The sequence below is a fragment of the Schistocerca piceifrons genome, chromosome 6 (genome assembly GCF_021461385.2).
Source record: "Schistocerca piceifrons isolate TAMUIC-IGC-003096 chromosome 6, iqSchPice1.1, whole genome shotgun sequence".
NCBI classification, from domain to species: domain Eukaryota; kingdom Metazoa; phylum Arthropoda; class Insecta; order Orthoptera; family Acrididae; genus Schistocerca; species Schistocerca piceifrons.
Window position 1 is genome coordinate 289,942,430 of NC_060143.1, and position 24,784 is coordinate 289,967,213.

At 38.6% G+C, this 24,784-nt stretch overlaps 1 protein-coding gene across 1 annotated transcript in view; it reads left to right on the forward strand.

The window, feature by feature from the left end:
* Positions 1-22,619, forward strand: part of LOC124803081 (very low-density lipoprotein receptor-like) — a 43,568-nt gene extending 20,949 nt beyond the window's left edge. The window contains exons 6-9 of the mRNA XM_047264212.1: positions 12,471-12,731; positions 13,385-13,523; positions 15,549-15,658; positions 22,163-22,619. Of these exons, the coding sequence (XP_047120168.1) occupies positions 12,471-12,731; positions 13,385-13,523; positions 15,549-15,658; positions 22,163-22,378 (726 nt within the window). The 3' untranslated portion in view covers positions 22,379-22,619. The remainder of the gene's footprint in view (positions 1-12,470; positions 12,732-13,384; positions 13,524-15,548; positions 15,659-22,162) is intronic.
* Positions 22,620-24,784: the final 2,165 nt, after the last annotated feature.

Here is a 24,784-nt window from a genome sequence, read left to right on the forward strand (position 1 = left end):
CTGAATTGTTACATTTGTCCTCTAACCATTCATGCTTAACAATTTTGCACCTCCTGTCAATCTCATTTTTTAAACATTTGTATTCCTTTTTGCCTGCTTCATTTGCTGCATTTTTAAATTTCCTCCTTTCATAAATTAAATTCAGTATCTCCTGTATTATCCAGAGATTTCCACTAGGCATGGTCTTTGTACCTATTTGATCCCCTTCACTATTTCATCTCTTAAAGCTACCCATATGTCTTCTACTGTATTCCTCTCCCCTGTTCTAGTCAACCGTTGACTAACACTCCCTCTGAAACTCTCAAGAACCTCTGGTTCTTTCAGCGTATCCAAGTCCCATCTCCTCAATGTCCTACCTTTTTCCAGTTTATTCAGTTTTAATTAACAATTCATAACCAATAAATTGTGGTCAGAGTCCACATCAACACTTCGAAATGTCTTACAATTTAAAATCTGGTTCCTAAATCTCTGTCTAACCATTATGTAATCAATCTGAAACCTTCTGGTGTCTCCAGGTCTCTTCCGCGTGTACAACCTTCTTTTATGATTCTTAAACCAAGTGTTAATGATGATTAAATTATGCTCTGTGCAAAATTCTACCAGGCAGCTTCCACTTTCATTCCTTTCCCCCAGGCCATATTCACCTTCTATTTTTCCTCCTCTTCCTTTTCCTATTGTCGAATTCCAGACCCCATAACAATTTAATTTTCATCTCCTTTATCTATCTGAATAATCTCTTTTATCTCATCACACATTTCTTCAATCTCTTCATCATCTGCAGAGCTAGTTGGCCTGTAAACTTGTACTGCTGTGGTAGGCAAGAGCTTCATGTCTATCTTGGCTACAATAGTACATTCACTAAACTATTCATAGTAGCTTCTTACTCATTATTAAACCTACTCCTGCAATAAGCCTACAGGATGACTATATATAAAAAAAATGTAAATTAGTTATAAACTACGGCATGCACATGCTTTATGCAACATGTTAACGTCACTACAGATAGTCAGTTTTAGGCTAAGACATGTTTGATATGCCTGCCATCATTGGTGATGACGTGGTGCAGACAAATAGTGAAATTCTGCATGACCCACTGCAGTGTCAGAAAATTGATGCTGTCAATGACCTCTTCAATGGTTGTTATCAGCTGAGTTTTGGGGTTATTGCTGTACACCTTGTCTTTAATATAGCCCTACAAAAAGGAGTCACATGTGTTCAGATCCAGAGAATATGGTGGTCAATCAGAGCCCATGCCAGTGGACTCTGGATACTCCAGAGCCAGAATGCGGTCCCCAAAGCACTCCTCCAGGACATCAAATGCTCTCCTGCTTTGATGGGCTTGAGCTCTGTCTTGCATGAACCACATCTTGTCGAAATCAGTGTCTCTTTCGGTAAGGGGGATGAAATCATCTTCCAAAACTTTAATGTACCATTTGGTAGCCACCGTGGCATCAAGGAATATCACACAGATTATTCCGTGACTGGACATTGCATGCTACACAGTCCTCTGATAGGGTTGAAGAGACTTTTTGATCACAAAATGTGGCTTCTCAGTACCCCAGATGCGCCAGTTTTACTTATTGACAAACCTATCCAAATGAAAGTAGGCTTCATCGCTTAACCAAACCATATTGCCATCAAAGTTCTTTTTGCCAATTCTGTGGACGATAGTGTTGGTGAAATACAGCTACTGTTCCATGGCCCTGAGGCTTGATGGCTGATAGGTCTGTCTTTTGTATAGGAAGAGATACAGGTCTTCAACAACAATTTGTCACAGTGTCTCCTGGTTGATCCCCACCTGTTGTGCAGCTCATGTGATCGACTTCGTGGAGCTGGTTTGAAACACAGTGCTTTGTCTTCTCAATGTTTTCAGGTGTTTTCACCCTTTTTTGATGACTGACATTGCCAACACTGTCAGCATGAACACTACCCACTCTCTCAAACTTGCAAATCAAATTCTTGGTTGTTAGCACACTTGGACCAGTTGTCTTCAGCTTGATCTCGGTTGAAACTTCCTTTGAGCCACAGTTGGGCTGTTATTGCTTGAGTAATAGGCCTTCACAAGTGCTATATGCTCAGGCACCTGTACCGTGACATTTTCATGTGCAAATGGCCAACAACTACAAGGCCCGTATGCATGACCATACTAATTCCCATTATGCCCCGTGCCCAACCATGCAGGTTGAACGTCCTAACACAAACCATTCAGAAGCTATGATGATTTTATTTCATATAGTCAAATAATTGTAATCTTGTATTTATAACCCTGTATTCACCTGACCAGAAGTTCTGTTCCTACTGCCACCAAACCTCACTAATTCTCATTATGTCTAACTTTAACCTATCCATTTCCCTTTTTAAATTTTCTAACCTTCCTGCCCCAATGAAGGGATCTTAACATTCTACGATCCGATCTGTAGAATGCCAGTCTTATCTCTCCTGATGACAACATCCTCCTGAGCAGTCCCTGCCTGAAGATTGGAATGGGGGACTATTTTACCTCTGAAATGTTTAACGCAAGAGGACGCCATCATCATTTAACCATACAGTAGCACTGCATGTCCTCGGGAAAAATTGTGGCTGTAGTTTCCCCTTGCTTTCTGCCATTCGCAGTACCAGCACAGCAAGGCCGTTTTGGTTGATGTTAAAAAGCCAGATCAGTCAGTCATCCAGACAGTTGCCTTGCAACTAATGATAAAGCTGCTGCCCCTCTTCAGTAACCACATGTTTGTCTGACCTTTCAACAGATACCCCTACGCTGTGGTTGTACCTAGGGTACAGCTATCTGTATTGCTGAGGCACACAAGCCACCCCACCAATGGAAAGGTCCATGGTTCATGGAGGGGGGTTGGGGGAGGGGGGGCAGAAACAGTACATACCATAAGAAATCTAGGAGTAACTATCCAGATATCCAGAGTGACCTTAAGTGGAATGATCATATTAAACAAATTGTAGGAAAAGCAGATGCCAGGCTAAGAATTGTAGAAAGAATCTTAAGGAAATGTAACTCACTCACAAAAGAAGTGTTTTACAAGCTCTTGAGTACTGTTCATCAATTAGGGATCCTTACCAGATAGGACTGACAGAAGAGATAGAGTAGATCCAACTAAAAGTCACTAATTTCATCACAAGATCATGTAGTCTGTTCAAGAGCATTACAGCGATGTTCAACTAACTCCATTGGCAGATGCTACAAGAGAGGTGTTGTGCATCACAGAGCAGTTTACTATTGAAATTTCGAGAGAGCACTTTGCAGAAAGAATCAGACATCATATTACTTCCTCCTACATAACATGAGAAAATTCAAGAAATTAGAGCTAATACAGAGGCTTACTGACAATTATTCTTCCCATATACCATTTGTGAGCAGAATAGAGAAGGGGGATCAGTTAGTGGTACCAAAAGTACCACCTGCCATGACCATTACATGGCTTGTGGAGTATGATGTGGATGTAGACATTTTCTGTGATGGAAATTTTTGGCATATGAAAATTGTGGGCAACAGAAAGATCTGAATCTGGAGCTAAATTTTTTGTAGGCAAAGGTCTTAAAGTTTAGATTATATGAGGGTAATCCCAAAAGTAGGGTCTGTACATAGATCTGTTTATTTCTACAATGGTTTACATCAGTTTACAGCTTGAACATTTAGCTATTTTTCAACATAATCACCATTTCTGTCGATGCATTTTCGTAGACACTGTGGCAGTTTTTGTGTGCCCATGTCATACCAGCTCACTGCCATGCTGTTCAGAAAGTTATTAACCTCTTCTTTCACTTCGTCATTGGAGCTGAATAGCTGGGACCACAATTAACGCTGACAGGTACTGTGAGCCTCTGAAAAAACTCAAATGGGCGATTCAGAACTGGAGAAGAGGAATGTCGAGCAAGGGCATACACATTCTCCATGACAACGTTTGGCCACACATCGCTCGGCAAACCGTTGCTCTCCCGCAACTGTTTCAGTGCAACATAATCACACATCCATCCTATAGTCCTGACTTGGCGCTCATTGACTATCACCTGTTCCCTAGGTTAAAAGAACATTTGGCCAGAAAGCGATTCAGCTCTGACGACGAGGTGAAAGAAGAGGTTCATAACTTTCTGGACAGCATGGCGCCAAGCTGGTATGACATGGGCATACAAAGACTGCCACAGCGTCTACAAAAATGCATTGACAAAAATGGTGATTACGAAAACTAGCTAAATGTTCAAGATGTAAACTGATGTAAACCATTGTAGAAATAAACAGGTCTATGTACTTATAAAAAAATAGGAGACCTTACTTTTGGGATTACCCTTGTATTTTTTATTATTGGTGTTGTTGAACTAGCAAAGTATAGTTGTTCATCAAAACTCTCGTTAAAGGAGCTCAACTTCTCCATGTTACAACATTCTTCAGATTTGCTTTTTTCATCATTTGATTCACTGCTTGAAAAATTCCTACAAAGAAATGAATAAAAGGCCTTAGTTCAACTAACTTACACACAAAATTGTGTACCCCGCCTAGGTTGTAAGTGTGTCAAGATAATATTGTTAATACAGGGTGTCTCAGAAAGGGGCCTGGGAGGGGTCTGTGAGTCATGCGACATGTTTGCTGCTGTTGCTGCTGTGTCTGCCAGTTGTCAGTGTGTAGTTCTTGGACACCAATACTTTGCACGTGCCCCCTACACTGTGCAACTAAGTGCACTGGAGTTTTCTTTAGAGTTTTTTTGTCAAGTTTAATCATTTCAAATATTATTGCTAGACGTCATTATTGCAACTTTGCCCAGTCTGTGGCTTTCCCTGCCTGTATGTCACTGGGCTCAATCCTCAGACAGAAACACTGTGCATGTGTCTTCCATACTATGTGACTGGCTGTTCAGGTGTTTTAAGCTTCCTGTCAGGTTTCCATTGGTATGTTGTATGGTATACAGAATGATCAGTGAGTGTTTCTTGTGTTGAACTGTTGTGAAACAGAATCGTATGTTGAATGTCGGCTTGAATTCGTACGAAAATTTCCCAGCGTACGTGGTCGCAGTGATTTGCTGATACACAGATTAGTGAAGAAATTTTGAGAAACTGGATCTGTATTACACAAAGAAAGGCCTACAGAACCTAGTGTTTTAACGAGAAATAAATTAGATGGGATAGGGGAGGCCTCAGAAAAAAGTTCGAGAAAATCTCTGCACCATTTGGCACTTCAGCCTGGTGTGCCAAGAGCAGCTGCTCACAGAGCTGTGCACAGACTGAAATTAAAACCATACAAAATAACAGTAGTGCATCAACTGAAAAACTCAGATACTGTTGCTTGACGTCATTATTGCAACTGGCTGTTGGCTGTTACAGTCCATGCATGGGAGATGGGTTGATTTAGATAATTTTTTTTTTTTTAATGAAGCATGGCTGCATTTGTCAGGGTCTGCAAATTCTCAGAAAAATCAATGTTAGAGCTCTGAAAATCCTCATGAATTACCTCAACAACCTCTGCACGATGTGAAAACAGGAGTGTGGTGTGCAGTTATACTGGACCAATCTTTTTCCACAAAGTAATAAATTCTGACATGTATGTGAACAATATACTGCGTCCTTTTCATTTTAGAGCTAACACCTAACAAAAAGATATACGGTTATTTCATGCAGGATAATGCAAGACCACACATTGCCAATGCTTTTATGACAGCAATACGAAGTGTTTTTGATGATAGGATAGTTGACTTGCCTCCTCATTCTCCAGATCTAAATCCATGTGAATTTTGTCCTTGGGGAATGTTAAAAGACAAGGTGTATGCAACCAATCCCCACACACTCTAAGAGATGGAAGATGGGGTTTGGCTTATATGTGACTGTAGGCTTTCCAAGCGTAAACTATTGAAGGTTTCTCAGGTCTCCAGCCAGGTGGTAGTGTTGATATCTCGCAATGTTTTGAGAAGTGTCGTACTACCCATCTTCTGCCGAAGTGAACTATATACTTCGCCAGAAGATGGGTAGTATGACACTTCCCGAAACGTCATGAGATTTCAATGCCCCTTCATCAAGGGGTTTGGCTTGTCATTTCCCAGATTTTGGCAGCCAAAATTCGTTGCTTATTTGCTAATGTGTTCAGGAGATGTCAGGCTGCTCTTAGCACAGAGGGACATCATTTTGAACACCTACTGTAAATAAAGGTAAACTTAAGTTAATAAGATGGCAATGTTATTTATGCTTAACTAAGGGAAGCACGTGCACAGCTGACTACCAGCAGATAAGTGTCCAAGAGTCAGGCACGGTGGTGGCCGGTGGATGCGGTGGCAGCAGCCGGTGGCTGTGCTGCGTGACCCGCGGACCCATCGAGGGTGTCTTTCATGAGGCACCTTGTATGACATCTCATTGCAAAGCCTGTTGGGGTTCAGTTTAATAGAACTTGTGAAATTTTTCAACTTCATATGCTAATATTTGCAGTGAAAATTAAGCAGTTACTACTTGCATAGGATTTTTTTTTTTTAATAATCAAAGAATTATTCCCCCCTCCCCTTCACAACCCCCTTTCATTAAAATTCATTTGGATTCAATGAATTTTCTTATAGCCTTTCATGGAGCCTGCAATATACAGTACATTAGAAGATGTTTAAACTCTGTAATTAAATAAAAAGAATGTTATGTTTTAGCCAACACTAGATTTCCAAGACATATTTGAATAATATTCTCAGAAGTACAAACATAATTGGATGAATAACAGTATTAGGCTGTGTGTGCTATTTTAAGATTCCAGGTCTTACATCTGAGCTATAATGCCCTTTTAATAAATTTCACATATATTTAATTATAGTAAGGTGTCAGTAAGTTACACTGATTTATGTAGTTACACTGGTGAAAACAGACAGCACACTTGACCTCTTATTGAATATGTACTGGGATTATGGTGCAGCTAGTCCATAGCATCATATATGGAAAATGTATGTGATGTATGAAAATTATAGTAAGGAAATTTCTAGCTGGATACAAATAATTTGCATGTAAAGGAACCCACTCACAAAATAGCAGCAGAATTGAGTCATAGAGACATACCCACAAAAGAGAATGAAAATTTTGCTTGCTTTCGAAAGAAATCCTCTGATGAGATGGACCCAGAGTAATTTTCATTAAACTCTAATGTAAGCCTACCCCATAGAGACAGTAGAGATGCAGACCATTTGATTAGAGGCAGTAGATGTGCACACCTTTGTAACAATTGATGCTCAGTATATGAACAACTTGAGCGTATTTATTTGAGGATCAATTGAAGCTCACTGGAGTTTGTTTACCTAAAGAAATGAGTTTCGGTATGTGTTGAAATGGTCTCCGGTTGTCTCTGAGCCATCATTACGTCTGATTCCATTCAGATATTCTGTTTCAATCATAGTATCAATGTTTAGAGTTTGTGAGTAGTAAGCAGATCTTCTTCATTTCTTAAGGAGCATCAACAGGATGCTGTAAATGTTCCATATATCAGATTCTTAGAAGTTTTTTATATGAATGTGCAATCAACAGGTAACAGGATGACGGCAGGCCATATACTCAAGGTAACTAATGAATATTGGCAGAGTACCACTTAGACTGGGTTAGTTAATTCAAATCATAGTTGGAAAAGAACCTGTTGTTCTAAGAATTTTGATGGCCAAGGGAGAAGAGTGTGTAGTGTGAGGTTCCCGATGGCCAGAATGCACACTTAGTTTCTGTGTTAAATCATCTTTCTAGTCTCTCATAAACGAGAAATTGTGACATTATTGGTGACTATCCTTCCTTTGGATCAAGACATTAAGTTCAGCAGCTTCCCTGATGTAGTTTGAGAGGTGTAAGCTTTGTTCCAGCACCAGTTTTCTCCCTCTTGCTTCTGTCTCACTGTCCTCAGCAACACAAGCACAAGACAGCACCACACTTTACACACATTCATTACAATTATCTCAACTGAATAGTTCACTAAAGACAAAACTCTTAATCAACAAAGGATAACAGTATGTATGTACAGAAAGAAAGACTAATAATTACGAGAATCACACTACCTGTAAAGGTTCATTAACGTATTCATTGTGCTTTATAGACATCCATCAAGCAGAACTTTGAAGATGTAGAATGAGTCACTGTAGACAGCAATAAAATTCAAGCAGCTCATAGAACAATCAACATGATACAACTTTATATGTTGTTTACATGTCAAAAGTGCTGAGTAGCACAATAATTTTGGGCAAGAATATTGACATTATTTCAAAAATTAAAATAGATTTTTTTTATATTTGTGATACAATCAAGTTGGGAATTCATGCGCTTGACTAGTTATGTGTGTGAAGGCATTGGTAGTTGCATGTGGTGGAGGGTGCATGTGTTGTACAGATGAACTGCACAGCAGAGGAGTTTGTGTGTCCTGATGGAACCTGCCTGTCACGTAGCCGTGTCTGTGATGGTGTCGTCAACTGTCTTGGGGGCAGCGATGAGAAGGGGCCTTGCCCTTCCTATGATTCTTCGGCGGTAAGTGCACTCTGTCCGCTCTGCTGAATCCTTATTTACTGAACTGGGGAGAGGTCTTATGTCTTTCTAGTGCAAATTAAGTTATATCCACATTATTTGTGTTGATATTAAGTAATGCGAAATTTATTTCTAATTCCATTTTAAAGCTTTGTTATTTGTTTGCCAGCTTTCAGGAAAGTGTAGTCCTGCAACTGTAAAAGTGATATTCTAAAAGAGAAATATAAGTAATACCATACATTTATCTTTGATGATATCATGATCAATACCACATTAAATCTCAGTCCTTCTGCTTTTCTTCATTTCATTCAGTTTCTGAGTCCTCAGTAAAGACTGGAATTCTACATCTGCATCTACATCTACATGATTACTCTGCTATTTAAAATAAAGTGCCTGGCAGAGGGTTCAATGAACCACCTTCAAGCTGTCTCTCTACCGTTCCACTCTCGAATGGCGCACGGGAAAAATGACCACTTAAAGTTTCCTGTGTGAGCCCTGATTTCTCATATTTTATCATCATGATCATTTCTCATTATGTAGGTGGGTGTCAACAGAATGTTTTCACAATTGGAGGAGAAAACTGGTGATTGATATTTCATGAGAAGATCCCGTCGCAACGAGAAACACCTTTGTTTTAATGATTGCCACTCCAATTCACGTATCATGTCTATGGCACTATCTCCCCTATTTCACAATAATACAAAACGAGCTGCCCTTCTTTGTACTTTTTCAGTGTCATCTGTCAGTCCCACCAGATGCGGATCCCACACCACACAGCAGTACTCCAGAATAGTGTGGACAAGTGTGGTGTAAGCGGTCTCTTTAGCAGACCTGCTGCACCTTCTAAGTGTTCTGCCAATGAATCACAGTCTTTGGTTTGCTCTACCCACAACATTATCTATGTGATCATTCCAATTTAGGTTATTTGTAATTGTAATGCCTAAGTATTTAGTTGAATTTACAGCCTTCAGATTTTATGACTTAACGCATAATCGAAATTTAGTGGGTTTCTTTTAGTACTCATGTGAATAACTTCACACTTTTCTTTATTCAGCATCAATTGCCACTTTTTGCACCATACAGATATCTTATCTAAATCATTTTGCAATTTGTTTTAGTCATCTGATGACTTTACAAGACAGTGAATGACAGCATCATCTGCAAACTTTCTAAGATGGCTACGAAGACTCTCTCCTATACTGTTAATATAGATCAAGAACAATAGAGGGCCTATAACACTTCGTTGGGGAACACCGGATATTACTTCTTTTCTGCTCCATGACTTTCCATCTATTACTATGAACTGTGACCTTTCTGACAGGACATCACGAATCCAGTTGCACAACTGAGGCGATATTCCATCTGCACACAGTTTAGAAGACTCTGAGGAATGGTGTCGAAAGCCTTGTGGAAATCTAAAAATATGGAATCAGTTTGACCTGCCCTGTCGATAGCACCCATTACTTCACGAGTATAAAGAGCTAGTTGTGTTTTGCAAGAACGATATTTTCTGAATCCATGCTGATTATGTGTCAATAAATCATTTTTTTTGAGGTACTTCATAATGTTCGAATACAGTATATTTTCCAAAATCAGACTGCTAATCGACATTAGTGATATGGGTCTGTGCTTCAACGGATTACTCCTACTTCCTCTTTGGGTATTGGTGTGACTTGAGCAATTTTCCAGTCTTTAGGTACGGATCTTTCTGTGATTGAGCAGTTGTATATAATTGCTAAATATGGAGCTACTATATCAGCATACTCTGAGACGAACTGGACTGGTATACAATCTGGACCAGAAGCCTTGCCTTTATTAATTTCTGTAATAAATATCATTGTCATCGTCATCATCCACAAAATAGTGAGGTTTGGTTTAGGTATCATTACTTGCTCCAATTTTAAGTAGGCTACAACTAATCTTTCCGTCTCTTCTTAGGACACTCAACATTTTCCCTTGAGGTATATTTTCTGGAGTATGCTTTTTCAGTTCATTTCCATTTTCACTATTCCTTTTTCTGGTCCATGAGTTTGTAACTGGCAAAAGGTTGCTGGAGCTTCACCTCTATTGTGTCAGTCCTCTTCAGTTGACTGGCGATTGTAGTCCAAGTCTCTGACCCTTACATTAGAACTGGTTCTGCCGTCTCATAAAATTTTAATACTGTTTCCTAACTTTTTCGGGGAGAGTGTGATTTATAGCAGTAAATAGATTGAAAATATTCTGTATCACATCAGTTTAGTCTTTGTAAATCTGACAGAAAATTTGAATATGCTGTACTAATTTCCCATCTTTTCTCTCATTGAACATTTTGTATGTGAAAGGAAGTACACATTTTCGATTGTAATATTTCCCATAAGGGTGTAAATTACCTCACGATGAAAGCATTGGAAAATTACCATCATTATTGCTTGTCTGCAAATGATGTTAATTATGTACAAAGAATAGGTAAGCAAAGCCCATGTGCCTAGAACTGCAAACCCAATGTTTGAAACAAGCGGTAAATACTCAACAACATGTTAATGTCTATTGTACAAGATGATCTGAAAAGTTCATGAGTTAACAAACAGAATACCTTTACTGACCTTCAAAGTAATCACCATTATCTACAACACACTTCTGACATTGGTTGTAAAGCTGTTGGAAACTGTCAGCAAGTGCTTTTTATGAACTCTCTCAAAGCACCAGGGTCATGCACTGTTGGATATATGTGTCATTACAGGGGATGAGACCTGGTGTTACCAATCCGATCTGGAGATCAAGTGACAGTCAGTGACATGTTGTTCATCATCTTCCTCGGGTAGAAATTTGTGATGAGTCAAGCAATTGCCGTCAAAAAAAGGCAATCAGCATCATGTTAATCTTAAATTTTGTCAGCAGGTTTCTTTTTTTCTTTTAGGAGATGAGGAACACCAAACCATTGACTGTCACTTGGTCTCCAGATAATATTGATGGCACCAAGTCTCAACTGTAATGATGCAGATATCCAAAACATGTGACCACCTTGCTTCAAGCAGTGCCATGCTGACAGTTTCCAACAACTGCACAACTAGTGTTAAGAGGGTGTTGTAGCTAATTGTTATTACTTTGAAGGGCCATAAAGGTATTTTGCTTGTAAATCTTGTTTCATTTATTTTCTGAGACCATGCATCAAACTGTTCTGATGCACCTTGTATAGCTCACATAAGCTATGGTAATTACAAAGATTTGATAGCTGTAGTATTTGTTGCAACATTATGGCAAGAACTAGGGTCTGCGCATTAAGTTTCCCTTCTAAATCACTAAAATAAGAAGTAGAGACATTATAAGTGAATTACTTTATTTGTGGACTTCTTCTGAATGAGCTATGGTAAGAAATAATATGGGAAGGGCCATGTTTTCCTCTGAATCTTGTTGTATTACATTATAATCGCAGATCAAAAAGGTAATTGCTCCTATGCTTTCTTCTGTGAATGTGATATAGTTGGCTGCTCACATAAAGTGACCTGTGTGTCAGGTTGAAAGTGCAGTATTCCCAGCTACCTGGCCTATATATGACTTTGTATACGAAATATTTGGCACTCCACTTGTAGAACTTGATGAGGGGATAGGTTTAATCCAAAGTGACATTATCAAAGAGATAATCGTATACAAGAAGTAATCATTTGTACTCCAAGCATCATGAGAATAAGGTGCTTCACAACAAGGAATGAGAAAGGTCTTTCCAGAACAACTACTTTTTATTATTGAAGAAGAGAATCTGGGACCAGATTACAGCAACCTGAGGGAACACTTGACAAAGCAGTGATGAATGGAAGAAGACTTGCAGTTATTTCAAGCTATCAGAATAGTGGTAACAATGCAATAGAAGCAGGGTCGTGGGTTCATAGTTTAGAATATTCCACTAACATGTGTATGTCACTGCACTTACATAAGTTGTTAGTGATGTAGGCATGATAGTGTCATACTTTGGATTGAACCTATGCATCTGATGAACTTATGGAGACTTGTAACAACTTGTTCATTTCTGTTCACAGGAAAGTACTGCATCATCAGAGACAGAGGTTTCAACCACAGATGTGAAACCAGTGGATACACAAGATAACACTGGAAATGACATCCACATACCACCAGAAGTAAACAGCACAATAGGTGCAAACAAAACTAGAGAACTGTATGACTGCAAAGACGATGAATTTCATTGTCATGATGGTTCCTGTGTTGACTGGAACCTTCTCTGTGACATGGAAGCCCATTGCCCAGATGGCAGTGATGAAGTTGAAGGCTGCCTCTTGAGGGTAATCAACATTGTATCTCTCTTGAGTTTTGAATAATTAATAATTTTATGGAATAACTATTGCTTGACTTCGCATTAAAATTTGGTTCTGAGATACGTTTCTTTCCCAACAGTTGAAGAATATTTAACCCAAAATAAAATAACCAGTTTTTAGTGTAAAGCTTATTGTTAACATTAATTATCAGCATTCAACACTATCAAGTGATCAGTTAATTTTTTCTTGAGTAACACTGTGAATATTATGTAACTTAACATTGGAAAGAGTGTAGGCAGTTCATGGCAGCTGGGACAATATCGCCATGTGCATGGTTATATGTCTGTATTTGTAAAGTGACTGCCAACAACTCAGTGTCTCAACTATTCTATGAATTACCTTAGTTCTCTCCATTATCCATAGTTCATCAAGGACTTTCCACTATCATATCTATAAGTAAGCATATGGAATTTAAAAATGTTAACAGTATAATTGAATGTTTCTCATAGTTTCTGAACAGACATTTGATCAGAAACGCTTCCTCTATTTCTGTAGTAATCTTCACATCAAATCTTAGATAAGTAACATTGTCGGTCTGTTGAATCACAACTGCAGTTACAGTTAAGGTAAGGCTACAATAAGAAAAGTCTAAACATTTTTGCTTGTGACTTGCCTTGCAGAAAGATTGTGGTGATGCATTTCGTTGTGGTTCTGGCCATTGCCTGCCTAAGGAATGGGTCTGTGATGGCAATGTTGACTGTGTTGATGGATCTGATGAAGATGGTTGCCATAAGATTCCTGAACCAGATGAGACCCAAGGTATGTCTTTGAAGTGGTGGGTAATATACTGCAGTGTGGTTTTGTTTTATTCGTTAGTTCTTCAGCTTGTTTGATCCCCTATTCCAGTTCCTCCTGTCTTGTGCTAATCCATTGATGTTCATGTATGTGCTGTCCTGAACAATAAGTTTTAAATAATAAAAAAATATTTCTAGGATAGTTTTACATACTCTTATGGGTCTCTATTGGCAGTACAAAAAATTTCACCTCCTGGCCACAAATCTGTCTCATAATTTTATAACTTATAATTCTGTTTCATTAGTGGCCCTCTTACTGCCAAATTAACTAATTTTGAATGCTCTTTGCGTATGTTCCCCATTCTCCTAACTCTTCCGTTAATACAATGAGGCATTTCCAAACACACTTCTTTCCTGACCTTTCCTTTCCAATATCTCTTCATTTTCTATTTTGCCTGCAAACATAAGTTTGTACATCTTTTGTAGCTCCACTATTATGAAAAGGAAAGTTGCTACTCATCATGCGGAGATACTGAGTCGCGGATAGGAACATCAAAAAGACTGTCACAGTATAAGCTTTTGGCCAACACAGCCTTTGTCAAAAGTAGACAATAGACACACACATGACTGCAGCCTCTCGTAGCTGAAGCCACACATATGCCACATGAGTGTGGCTTCAATAGCCTGAGGCTGCAGTCACGCGTGTGAGTTGCATTTCTCTCTCTCTCTCTCTCTCTGTGTGTGTGTGTTTTCAAAAAAGGCCTTGTTGAACAAAAGCTTATACTGTGACAGTCTTTTTGTTGTGCCTGTGTGCGACTCAGCATTTCCGCTATATGGCGAGCATCTCCGCTATATGGCAAGGAGCAACTTTTTCCACAGGCTTCCAGTTTATTCAACATTTTTTTCCATGGTTTATGTTTCACTTCCATATAAGACTGTTTATTTTTGTCTTATTCTACTGTTTCTTCCTCAAGTTAGATATTTAGCAAGTAGCTGTTACATTTTATGCTACTGTCTTGTAAACCACAGCACTGTCACAACTGAGAAGATGACCATGATGTTCTTTTTGTTTAAAAAATGTATATTCAATTGAAAAAAAATATTGTATTGTCATATATAGGCAACAACAAAACTGAACTTCCTTTGTACTGCTCTTTATCTTTGTCATGTTTTTTTAATAAGTAATACCAAACAGCATCAAAAGCCTGACAGATAGCCAACCAACATTTAAAAATAAATTAAAAGAATTTCTAGATGACAACTCCTTCTACCCATTGACTGAAATTAAGGGAGGGGAAAAAAAACCAACTTAAACATTAGTGTCATGCAATATTTTGTGTAATGTAATATCTTGTACAGACATCTTTTATTAACCTGACACATTCCACATCATTACGAAGTGTCGTATTCATGATCTATGGAACAAGTATTAATCTAATCTATGCCTATCTATGCAGTACTTCTTTCAAGTCCTCCTTATTTTGTAGTTGGAATAGGTGTCATTTGAAAGCAGTACTATTAGCATCTGTTCCTTTTGTGATGAACCTTTTTCTTTTTTTCCCCATAGATTATTTAGCATAATAGTCAGATAGCAGTGACAATAATCAGCAGTACTGCCTAATTTCTTTCTTAACATGAAATAGTCTTTCTTGGTTTTCTACACTTAAAAATACTTAAAACAGAAGTCTTGTTATTACTCAAGATTCAGTGGTTCAGTTATTTACTTATAATCAATTTTTATAGGACTTCAGGACTGAAAGAAATCAGCACAAATAGCTTGAAAAGTCATTACAAAAATTGAAATAAAATAAATGTCTATGCCAGACAAAGAACTTTTCACCATGTTCTCATTTACAATGTATACTCCTCATAACCTCTCACAACTTTTGTTTATCATCACTATCTCATACAGCATATTTCATACTTTTAAATTTCAAGTTGTGTTTCTGAATATGAGGAGAAATGGAAGCGATAACATTACAGTGAAAACACATATAATATATTTTTTATTCTATAACATTTTGATTAAGATCACATATGCTTTTAACAGACACACTCAGACGATCAAGAAAGGATGTTGGAATGGACCATCTTATGGAAATACAACTGGAAATTGCCAAACAGGAACGCTTCAATCAACAACATTTATATCAACTCAAGGCAAGTAAAATAAATGTTGAAGTCATATTATGTCTCAATAGTTCAGACAATATCTCACTCTTATGGCAAATTTCAGATGCTCTAATTTTCATTCTTGCTCTTGTTTTTCCTTCAGAAATTATACAATAGTGGATCTTACTTTGAAAAATTGTTTCGGGCATACCCTTTGACTTAACCAACATACTCCACAGTAACATATAATGATGAGACTTCTCTATATCTATTATGCTCTTGCATAGTTGATGGGTGCCACAGTTTTGCTATTGGTCGGCACTATAACACCATACAGAAATAAATTAAACATTTAGTTGATGATGAAAGAGCAAAAAATTACAATGATCAACAGATGATTTGTATGGGATTCATTGTTTTGTACATCCAGAAGCAGTTAGTGCTAAATTTGTAGGCATGGAGCATTTAATAAAATTAGTGGCAGAAATAGTAAATTTTCTGAAGTTGTATGCACTATACCATCAGTTGCAGCAGTTTTTGATGGAATTGAATGAAGAGTATGGAGACATTATACGTTACTGTGGAGTGAGACATTATATGTTACTGTGGAGTTTGTTGGTTACTTCAAAGGGTATGCCCGAAACAATTTTTCAATGTGAGATCCACTATTGTATAATTTCTGAAGGAAAAACAAGAGCAAGAATGAAAATTAGAACATCTGAAATGGATTGCAAACTCACATTTTGAGTAAACTTCACTGCACACTGCCCACAGTAAGATGGTGGTAGGTCAATGCTGTTCTTGAACATAGAATCAGTTAGTTGAGATTCATAAGCAGCTGTAAATCACCCACTCTACTGCCAAATGATTGGAATCTGCTGTGTATTGATGTGTTAGAAGAAATACCAAAAGTCATGTACTGGTACCTTAGGTAGCAAAGTTACCTCTCTCCTGTGAATCCTGTCTCTTCTGCAAGAAGTACAGGATCTGTCATTACTTGTCCACTTGACTGTGAGTGGCGTATCAATGGTATATCAAGATGTCCTGTCCAGGTTAGACAGGGACCAGGGAGGAATCGGGCTTTATACCAGTACCCCTAACCAACAAGTTTGAGGTGTTGTCTTCCACTAAAAGTGAAACATAGCCAGTGGGACTCACTTAACGTGTTGGAAAACCTGTTTTGTCCTGTGTCAAGAGGAGGGAATGTAAAAGGGTAGGGTTCTAGTAATCATTGGCAGCCCAAATGTATGGCGAACAATGGTATCCCTTAGGCAAACAGTAGCAAGGACAGGAAGGAACACCAGATGCACTCAATGCGTATGCCTGAAGGCGTCATTCAACATGTTAAAAGAGGCTATTCTGGCAGCCATTGAGGGAACAGGGTGCAAACAACTGCAGATTGTGGTGCACATTGGAACAAACAATGCCTGTTGTGTCCGAGGTCATATGTGGATTTGGATCATTCCAGTGACTGGCAGAGAAGGTTGAGAAGACCAGTCTTTCACACAGAGCTTTAACGAAGCTCACAATTTGCAACATTGTCCCTGGAACTGATCATACCCCCGTGGAAGGACTGAATCATATACTTCAAAGATTCTGTGACAAGGTAGGCAGTGACATAGTGGACATGTGCCTTAGTGTTGAGCACTGTAGGTTTTCCCAAAGTGGGTCAGGTGTGCATTACACATTAGAGGCTGCTACCCCTGCAGCTGACTGTATGTGGGGTGCACACAAGGGTATTTTAGATTAGTCGACTTTCCATCCAGTCCAGTCCAGATAATGACAGCTGTAGGAGACCCAAAAGTATAAGTGTAAGATCCAAAAGAATGCCCCACACAGGCAAGAGTATTAAAATCATAGTATGAGGTTCATTCAAATGAAACCTGGTCAGTCTGTCTACCTTTGCCTTACATTTAAGGTGGCACTACGTAACTGGGGGAATGGTGGCACCACTATTGGTAGAGAGACGGATGCACACACACCGTTTGATGTTGCATAGTGCCAGTGTGATTTCCCGCTGAAGAGAAGGTGGTCACACAAGTTATCGTCCACTATTGAACATGCAGGCGATTAAGCAGGAAAAATGAGGAGTGATTCGAATTCATGCCTAGCATTATCGAGCCACTGTACAGAACCTTAGGTGAGCCATTGAGTCATAATGTTGAGGCATGTTGTCCAGCGGCATTATCCTCCTGCATGATAACGCCTGCCCACACACGCCAATGCGGTGAAGACGACATTGCAGTAGTTTTGATGGGAAACGCTGGAACATCCGCCGTACAGTCCCAACCTTTCACCATGTGACTTCCATGTGTTTGGACCTCTAAAACAAGCTATTCGCGGACATCGATTCACAACAGATGACAAAGGGTGTGACTGGGTCCAGGCCTGGAGCCAACAGCAGTGTACTAGCTTCTTGAAGGCTTGAATTGACTGGCTCGAGTCGCAATGGGATAAATGTGTCAACAGTTTTGGCGACTATTTTTGAGTATATGTACTGTGTATAACTACATTTTTGAGTTAATAAAATCATTGCCGCAACTTTACACTAGTGACAGGGTTTCATTTGAATGTCCCTTATACTTAACTGCCGAAGCATTCACAAAAAAGTGCTGGAGTCTGAAGCACTACTGGAAAGTGGTGAAACTCACAGAATCCTAGGTACAGATGCTGGTTGAAACCTGACATTGACAGCAGTGTGATTTTTTGGGAAAACTTTAAATGTAAATTGAAAGGATAGTATAATGGGAAATGGAGGTGGTGTTGTGTATTTGTCACAGTAGACAAGAAACTCAAATCCACTCAGAAATTGAATGTGCATGTTTTTTTGGGCAAGGTTCAGTATCAGGGGTGGGCATAATTGGATCCTTTTATTTCCCATCAGACTCATCTCCTGAAGCAATTGAGAAACTTAGAGAAAACCTCAGTTCACTTGTGTATACGTCACACTATGATCATCTGAATATAATAGGGAAACATTACGCGCAGGAAAAATATATTTAAAAACAAAGATGATGTGACTTACCATATGAAAGTGCTGGCAGGTCGATAGAAACACAAACAGACACATATATACACACAAAATTCAAGCTTTCGCAACAAACTGTTGCCTCATCAGGAAAGAGGGAAGGAGAGGGAAAGACGGAAGGATGTGGGTTTTAAGGGAGAGGGTAAGGAGTCATTCCAATCCCGGGAGCGGAAAGACTTACCTTAGGGGGAAAAAAGCACAGGTATACACACACACACACACACACACACACACATATATCCATCCGCACATACACAGACACCAGCACTTTCGTATGGTAAGTCACATCATCTTTGTTTTTAAATACACTATGATCATCGACGGAGATGTCAGCCATCCAGCAATCAGTTGGTGAAATTGCTGTTCTGTTAGTGGCAGGTGTGACAAGACATCCTGTGAAATATTACAAAAGGTCTTCTCTGAAAACTACTAGCACAGATAGTCCAGAACCCCACTCATTATGGAAATATATTAGATGTAATGGTAACAAATAGACCTGACCTTCCTGATGATGTCCATACTGAAACTGGTATCAGTGGCCATGTGGCGGTTTTGGCAACAATGATTACCAAAGTATAAAGGACAAGTAAAACAGTTGAAAGATATATATGTTCATTACACTAGATAAAAAAAGTAGTAGAGTCATATCTCAATCAGGAACTTGGAACTTTCAGTACAGTATAGGAACATGTAGAGGAACTATGGCTCAAGTTTAAGAGAATAGTTGACTATGCACTCATTAGTATATACCCAGTAAAACTGTTCATAATGGGAGGGACGGTCCATGGTATACAGTCACTGTAAAGAAACTTCTAAAGAAACAGAGACTACTGCATTATAGGTGTAAAACAAAGCTTAGGGCTAGAGATAGAGAGGTTCTGAATGAACACATTGTCTGTCAAGAGAGCAATGCATGAAGCCTTCAGTGACTACTTTACCAGAATATTGCCAAATGATTTTCCACAAAGCTCAAAGAAATTATGGTCTTATGTAAAGTCTGTTAGTGGCACCAAAGTTCGTGTCCAGTCACTTGCAAATGAGGCAGAACTGAAACTGAGTGTAACAAAGCAAAAGATGAAGTGCTTAATTTGGTTTGCAAATGTTTCTTTACAAAGAAAAACCCAGGAGAACTGCCCCAATTTAATACTCGTACCACTGAAAAGATGAAAAAGGAAGGAGGATTAGAGTTTTAACACCCCATTGACAGCAAGGTCATTAGAGATAGAACACAAGCTTGGATTATGAAAGAATGGAGAAGGAAATGAGCTATGCCCTTTTCAAAGGAACTATCCTGGCATTTGCCTGGAGCAATTTATAGAAATCACAGGAAATCTAAAACTATATGGCCGCTTGAGGATTTGAGCTGTCATCCTCCTGAATGTGAGTCCAGTGTGCTAACCACTGCACCACCTTGCTCGGTACTAAAAAGATGAGTGAAATAAGTGTTAGTGTCAGTGTTGCTGACAAACAGCTGAAATCATTAAAATTGTACAAAGCTCCAAGGCCCATGAAATTTGTGACTGGCATGAGGATTTTTTGGTAGGGAAAAAGAAGCATGTCATTTTGGATGGAGAGTCATTGTCAAATGTAGAAGTATCTTCGGGTGTGTCCCAGGGAAGTGTATTGGGACCCTTGCTGTTCGTGTTATTAATGACCTAGTGGACCATGTTAATAGTAATCTCAGACTTCTTGCATTACACAATGATGCAGTTCTACAATGAAGTGTTGTCTGAAAGAAGTTGCATAAACATTCAATTGGCTCTTAATAAGATTCCAAAGTGGTACGAAGATTGGCAGCTTACTTTAAATGTTCAGAAACTTCACAAAATGAAAAAAGCATGGTGTCATGACTTTAATATCAATGAGTCGCAGTTGGAATCGGCCAGCTCATATGAATACCTGGGTGTAACACTTTTTGAGATATGAAATAGAATGATCACACAGTCTCAGTCATGGGTGAAGCAGCTGATAGATTTCACTTTATTGGTAGAATACCAGGGAATTGCAGTCAGTCTACAAAGGAGATCACTTACGAATCACTCCTGCAACCCATTCTGGAATATTGCTCAAGTGTGTGGGATTCCTACCAAATAGGACTAACAGGGAATATTGAACATAAACACAGAAGAGCAACACTAATGGCCACAGGTTTGTTTGACTCATGGGAGTGTGTGACAGAGATGCTGAAGAAACTGAGCTGGCAGTTTCTAGAAGAAAGATGTAAACTATCCTGAGAAACTTACAAAGTTTCAAGAACTGGCTTTAAATTGTGACTCTAGGAATACACTACAACCCTGTACATATCATTCCCACAGGGATTGTGAGGACAACATTAGATTAAGTACAGAGTGCAAAGACGCATCTAGACAATCATTCTTCCCACACTCCATATATGAATGGAACTGGAAGAAACCCTAATAACTGGTACAATGGGATGTATCTCTGCTATATGCTTTCCAGTAGTCTGCAGAGCGTAGATGTAGATATTTCCTCATTTTAAAATGATACTCAATGAGTGTCTTTTTCCCACATTGACAACTGTCAGATCTTCAGATGAGGAGTCAGAATCTCTCATCTCTGTGATGTTACAGTGAGTAGCCAGTTCACTGTCTTCAAGCAGCACTGATGGCACAAGCTATTCCTGCCGAGACAATTATCATCATATCCTGCAAACACAGTTCCACTGCACCTGCTGCTTGATGCAAGAGGTGAGAATTACGGAAAAGTTTCTGGGAATGGAAAGCAAGGAACCTGATTTTGGAGCCCAATAATCAATAAAATTTACTTCAATGGAAGCAGATTTTAGAATCCATGTGATAGTGGATAGATTTGTCCACATAAACATACATTATTTAAATTTTTATGACAAATTGTATCTATACAGTTAATAATTACAATGTGGAAGGTCTAAGGGATAAATCATTACACCTTGCTAGAAAACACTTGTAGTAAGCCTGGCACCTTCTGATTAGGGACCTGTTATCCACTTCAATAGGTCATAGCTGCACTGAGTTACATATTATCCTGGTGGCGAATTTAAGCAGACAAGGTTACACACGCAAACAAGATAAGTGATGGATAATATGTGAGAGTTACGGTATGGGGGAGGGGGTAGAAGGAAAGATGTTGCACATATACTAACTCTCACTAATTATTGTACGAGCAGCTCCCCTGGAAAGAAATTTATGTTAGATTTCTGATTTGATTATTTACAGTGTTATATACATGAATATGCAGTAACAACACTAATTTTGTAGGAAAAAATTCACAATATTGTAGCACTGCTTTAAACTATATTTTTTACTGTCTGTGACAAAGAGTGCTGATCGAAAGCTTTCAGTTTTGTACCTAATCATTAAACAATGCTTAACATAACAGCTCTTTGCACTCATCAAATGTGAAAATAAGCATTGCAAAAAACTGAAACCCCACTGCAATCTGTGTAAACAAACAACAGGCAGACAAGTACCAAATTTCTAGTACTTTTGTAGTTTTTGGCGTTAGATTTGACTTTGCTGTTGCAGGTGGAAGAACTGTCAACACGTAATGAAGCAGCTCGTGCGGAACTGAAGGCAGCACAGGTTTGGAGGGATGCAATGATTGAGCGCCTGGAGCAGCAGCGCAAGGAGCACAGGCTGTCGTTGGTTTCTCTTGAAGGAAGTAAACCTGAAGCGGGACTAAATCACACTGCAACAGAAGTTCCCCCTCAGAGTACTGCAGCATCAGTGGAAACGGTATAGCAGCTGCTGTGACATTATTATGAATTGAACATCATTGTGCCGCACAACAAAACTTACTGAGACAGTACATGCAAAGTCTCATCAGAACACAATGTGCGCCAAATCTATTTTGTGGATGCGATAGACAAAAAAGACTATTCTCACCTGTTGTGGTCATGATAAGCAGCTGATAAAACATTATTGTCATTGTATGATATCCATCTGTTGCCTATCTCTTTTGTCCATATTGTCCTTTGTGCCTCCTTCCATTTCATCTTCCCATCTATATTTTTCTTTTTCCTTGCTAATGTGTGAGGAACACATTCACAATTGATGTCTGATTTCATGTTACCAATGACCTTTTACTTTCATTGTATATTACAGCCTTTATATCAATGTATCTTTAATTTATGGAATCTTCCATTGACTTCTGTGTTTATATATTTTTGTAAACAGTCTTTAGTGCCTCTCTTGTACAAAATATAATAAGTAAGCACTAAGTGCATATTATTGTATTTTATACTGTATATTATTGTTATGTGTTGAATTATAACCCACACCACCTGTCACAAAGGAAAGCTTAAGTGGATGATTGATGCTGATGATGATCTTGAAAAAGTTGGCTAAGTGTTTTGAGAAACTGAGGACTTGCCTAAATGCCTCTGATTGCTGTGAAAACTTGTGAGAAGTATGACACTATAGTTTCATTTCCATATGTTCACCATTGTGAGTATGTATGTAAAATATATAAGAAAACTGCACAAAGTATAAAGTTGTGTGACTTCTGTACATCAATTTGTTTTATTTTACTCAAGATGACCCTATTACTAGTTTATTTATTTATTGTGTAACATACAACTGAAAACAAGTTGACAGTATGAAAGCAATACACAAACTGAATACAAATACTTCTTTTTACACTAAACAGACAAAAACTACTTTTTTATATTAGTAAATTTATATGTGTTTACGTGTCAGCTACACAATCATAGATCAGGCATTTAGATCATAATCATTCATAGGTGTTTTGTCTGTTACTTATACTTCTGTCATCCCTGGCAATGTTTATCAACAAATTATTATTGTTACCTACATGCCCTACTGTTGGTCAGCAGCGATCTATTCTTATACACTTAGTTATTGCATTATAATATAATTGGATAGATAAAAAATATGCCTACAAAGTGATGACAGGAAAAAATACACAGAAAAGTTCAGGAAATGTGCAAGCTTTCAGTGCCAGTGGCTCTTTCTTCTGGCAGAAGGATTGGAGGGGAAGGAAGAGCGCTGAAGAAAAAAGGACTACCGAGGTTTAGAAAATGAGCAGAATTATGGAAAAGTTGTGCAGAATCCTGGATCAGGAAAGACTTACCAGACAGACTGAGAGTGAAAGATTGATTGTCAGGGACTGTACAAGATAAGATTTGAAAAACTGGGAGATTAAAGGTGGAAGGTAGACAGAGTAATGACAAAACATCATGCAAGAGTTAATAAGATCAGAAAGGTAAGTGCATTACACATGGTAGACACGTGAAGTGGGAGGGAAATGAAAGGTGTAGAAAACTAAAAGGGAGCAAAAAAAGGAATAGTTACTCAAAGGAAAGGCTGACACTGAAGAAATTAACATAAATTAGCGCCAGGGGAGTGGCGAGAACCAAGGGCACTCTTTTAACACCAGTTCCCATCTTTGTAGTTCTGAAAAACTGTTGCCATGGGTGAGAATTCAGATAGCATGTGTGGTGAAACAGCCACTAAGGTCACGAGCGCCATGTTGTAGAGCATGCCCTGCAATAGGATATTATGTAATAATTTTTTCATATTGCGGGGTCACAGTTGTAATATACAATATTTCTTTAAAGTCAGTATCGCCATTAGATTGTTGTTTATTTACAGTGTTACATTTACTCTTACACAATCATGATTTTGCCTTCAAAGTGCCATTATCGAGTGTTTTAAGTGTTATACATTGCCTAAGATGGTATACTGTCATATTTAAATACACTATTAGACACATTGTCTAAGAGTCCATATTTCTGGCAGAGCCTACGTCTTTGTTTCATCACTGAGTATACCATCTTGACTACTTAGCCAACTGCCATTCAGTCAAGATGGTATACTCAGTGATGAAACAAAGCAGTAGGCTCTGCCAGCAGTATCGACTCTTAGACAATGTGTCTAATAGTGCATTTTAATATGATAGTATGAAATCTTAGGCAATGTATAACACTTAAAACAGTTGATAATGGCACTTTGAAGCCGAAATCATTATTGTGTAAGTGTAAATGTAACACAGTAAATAAACAACAGTCTAATGGCAGTACTGACTTTAAAGAGGATATTATGTGTTGCCAATGTCAGTCTCCATTTGTGCCCATTCATCCTAACTAGTAACGTGGTAGTAGTCATACAAATGTAGAAGGCTGAATA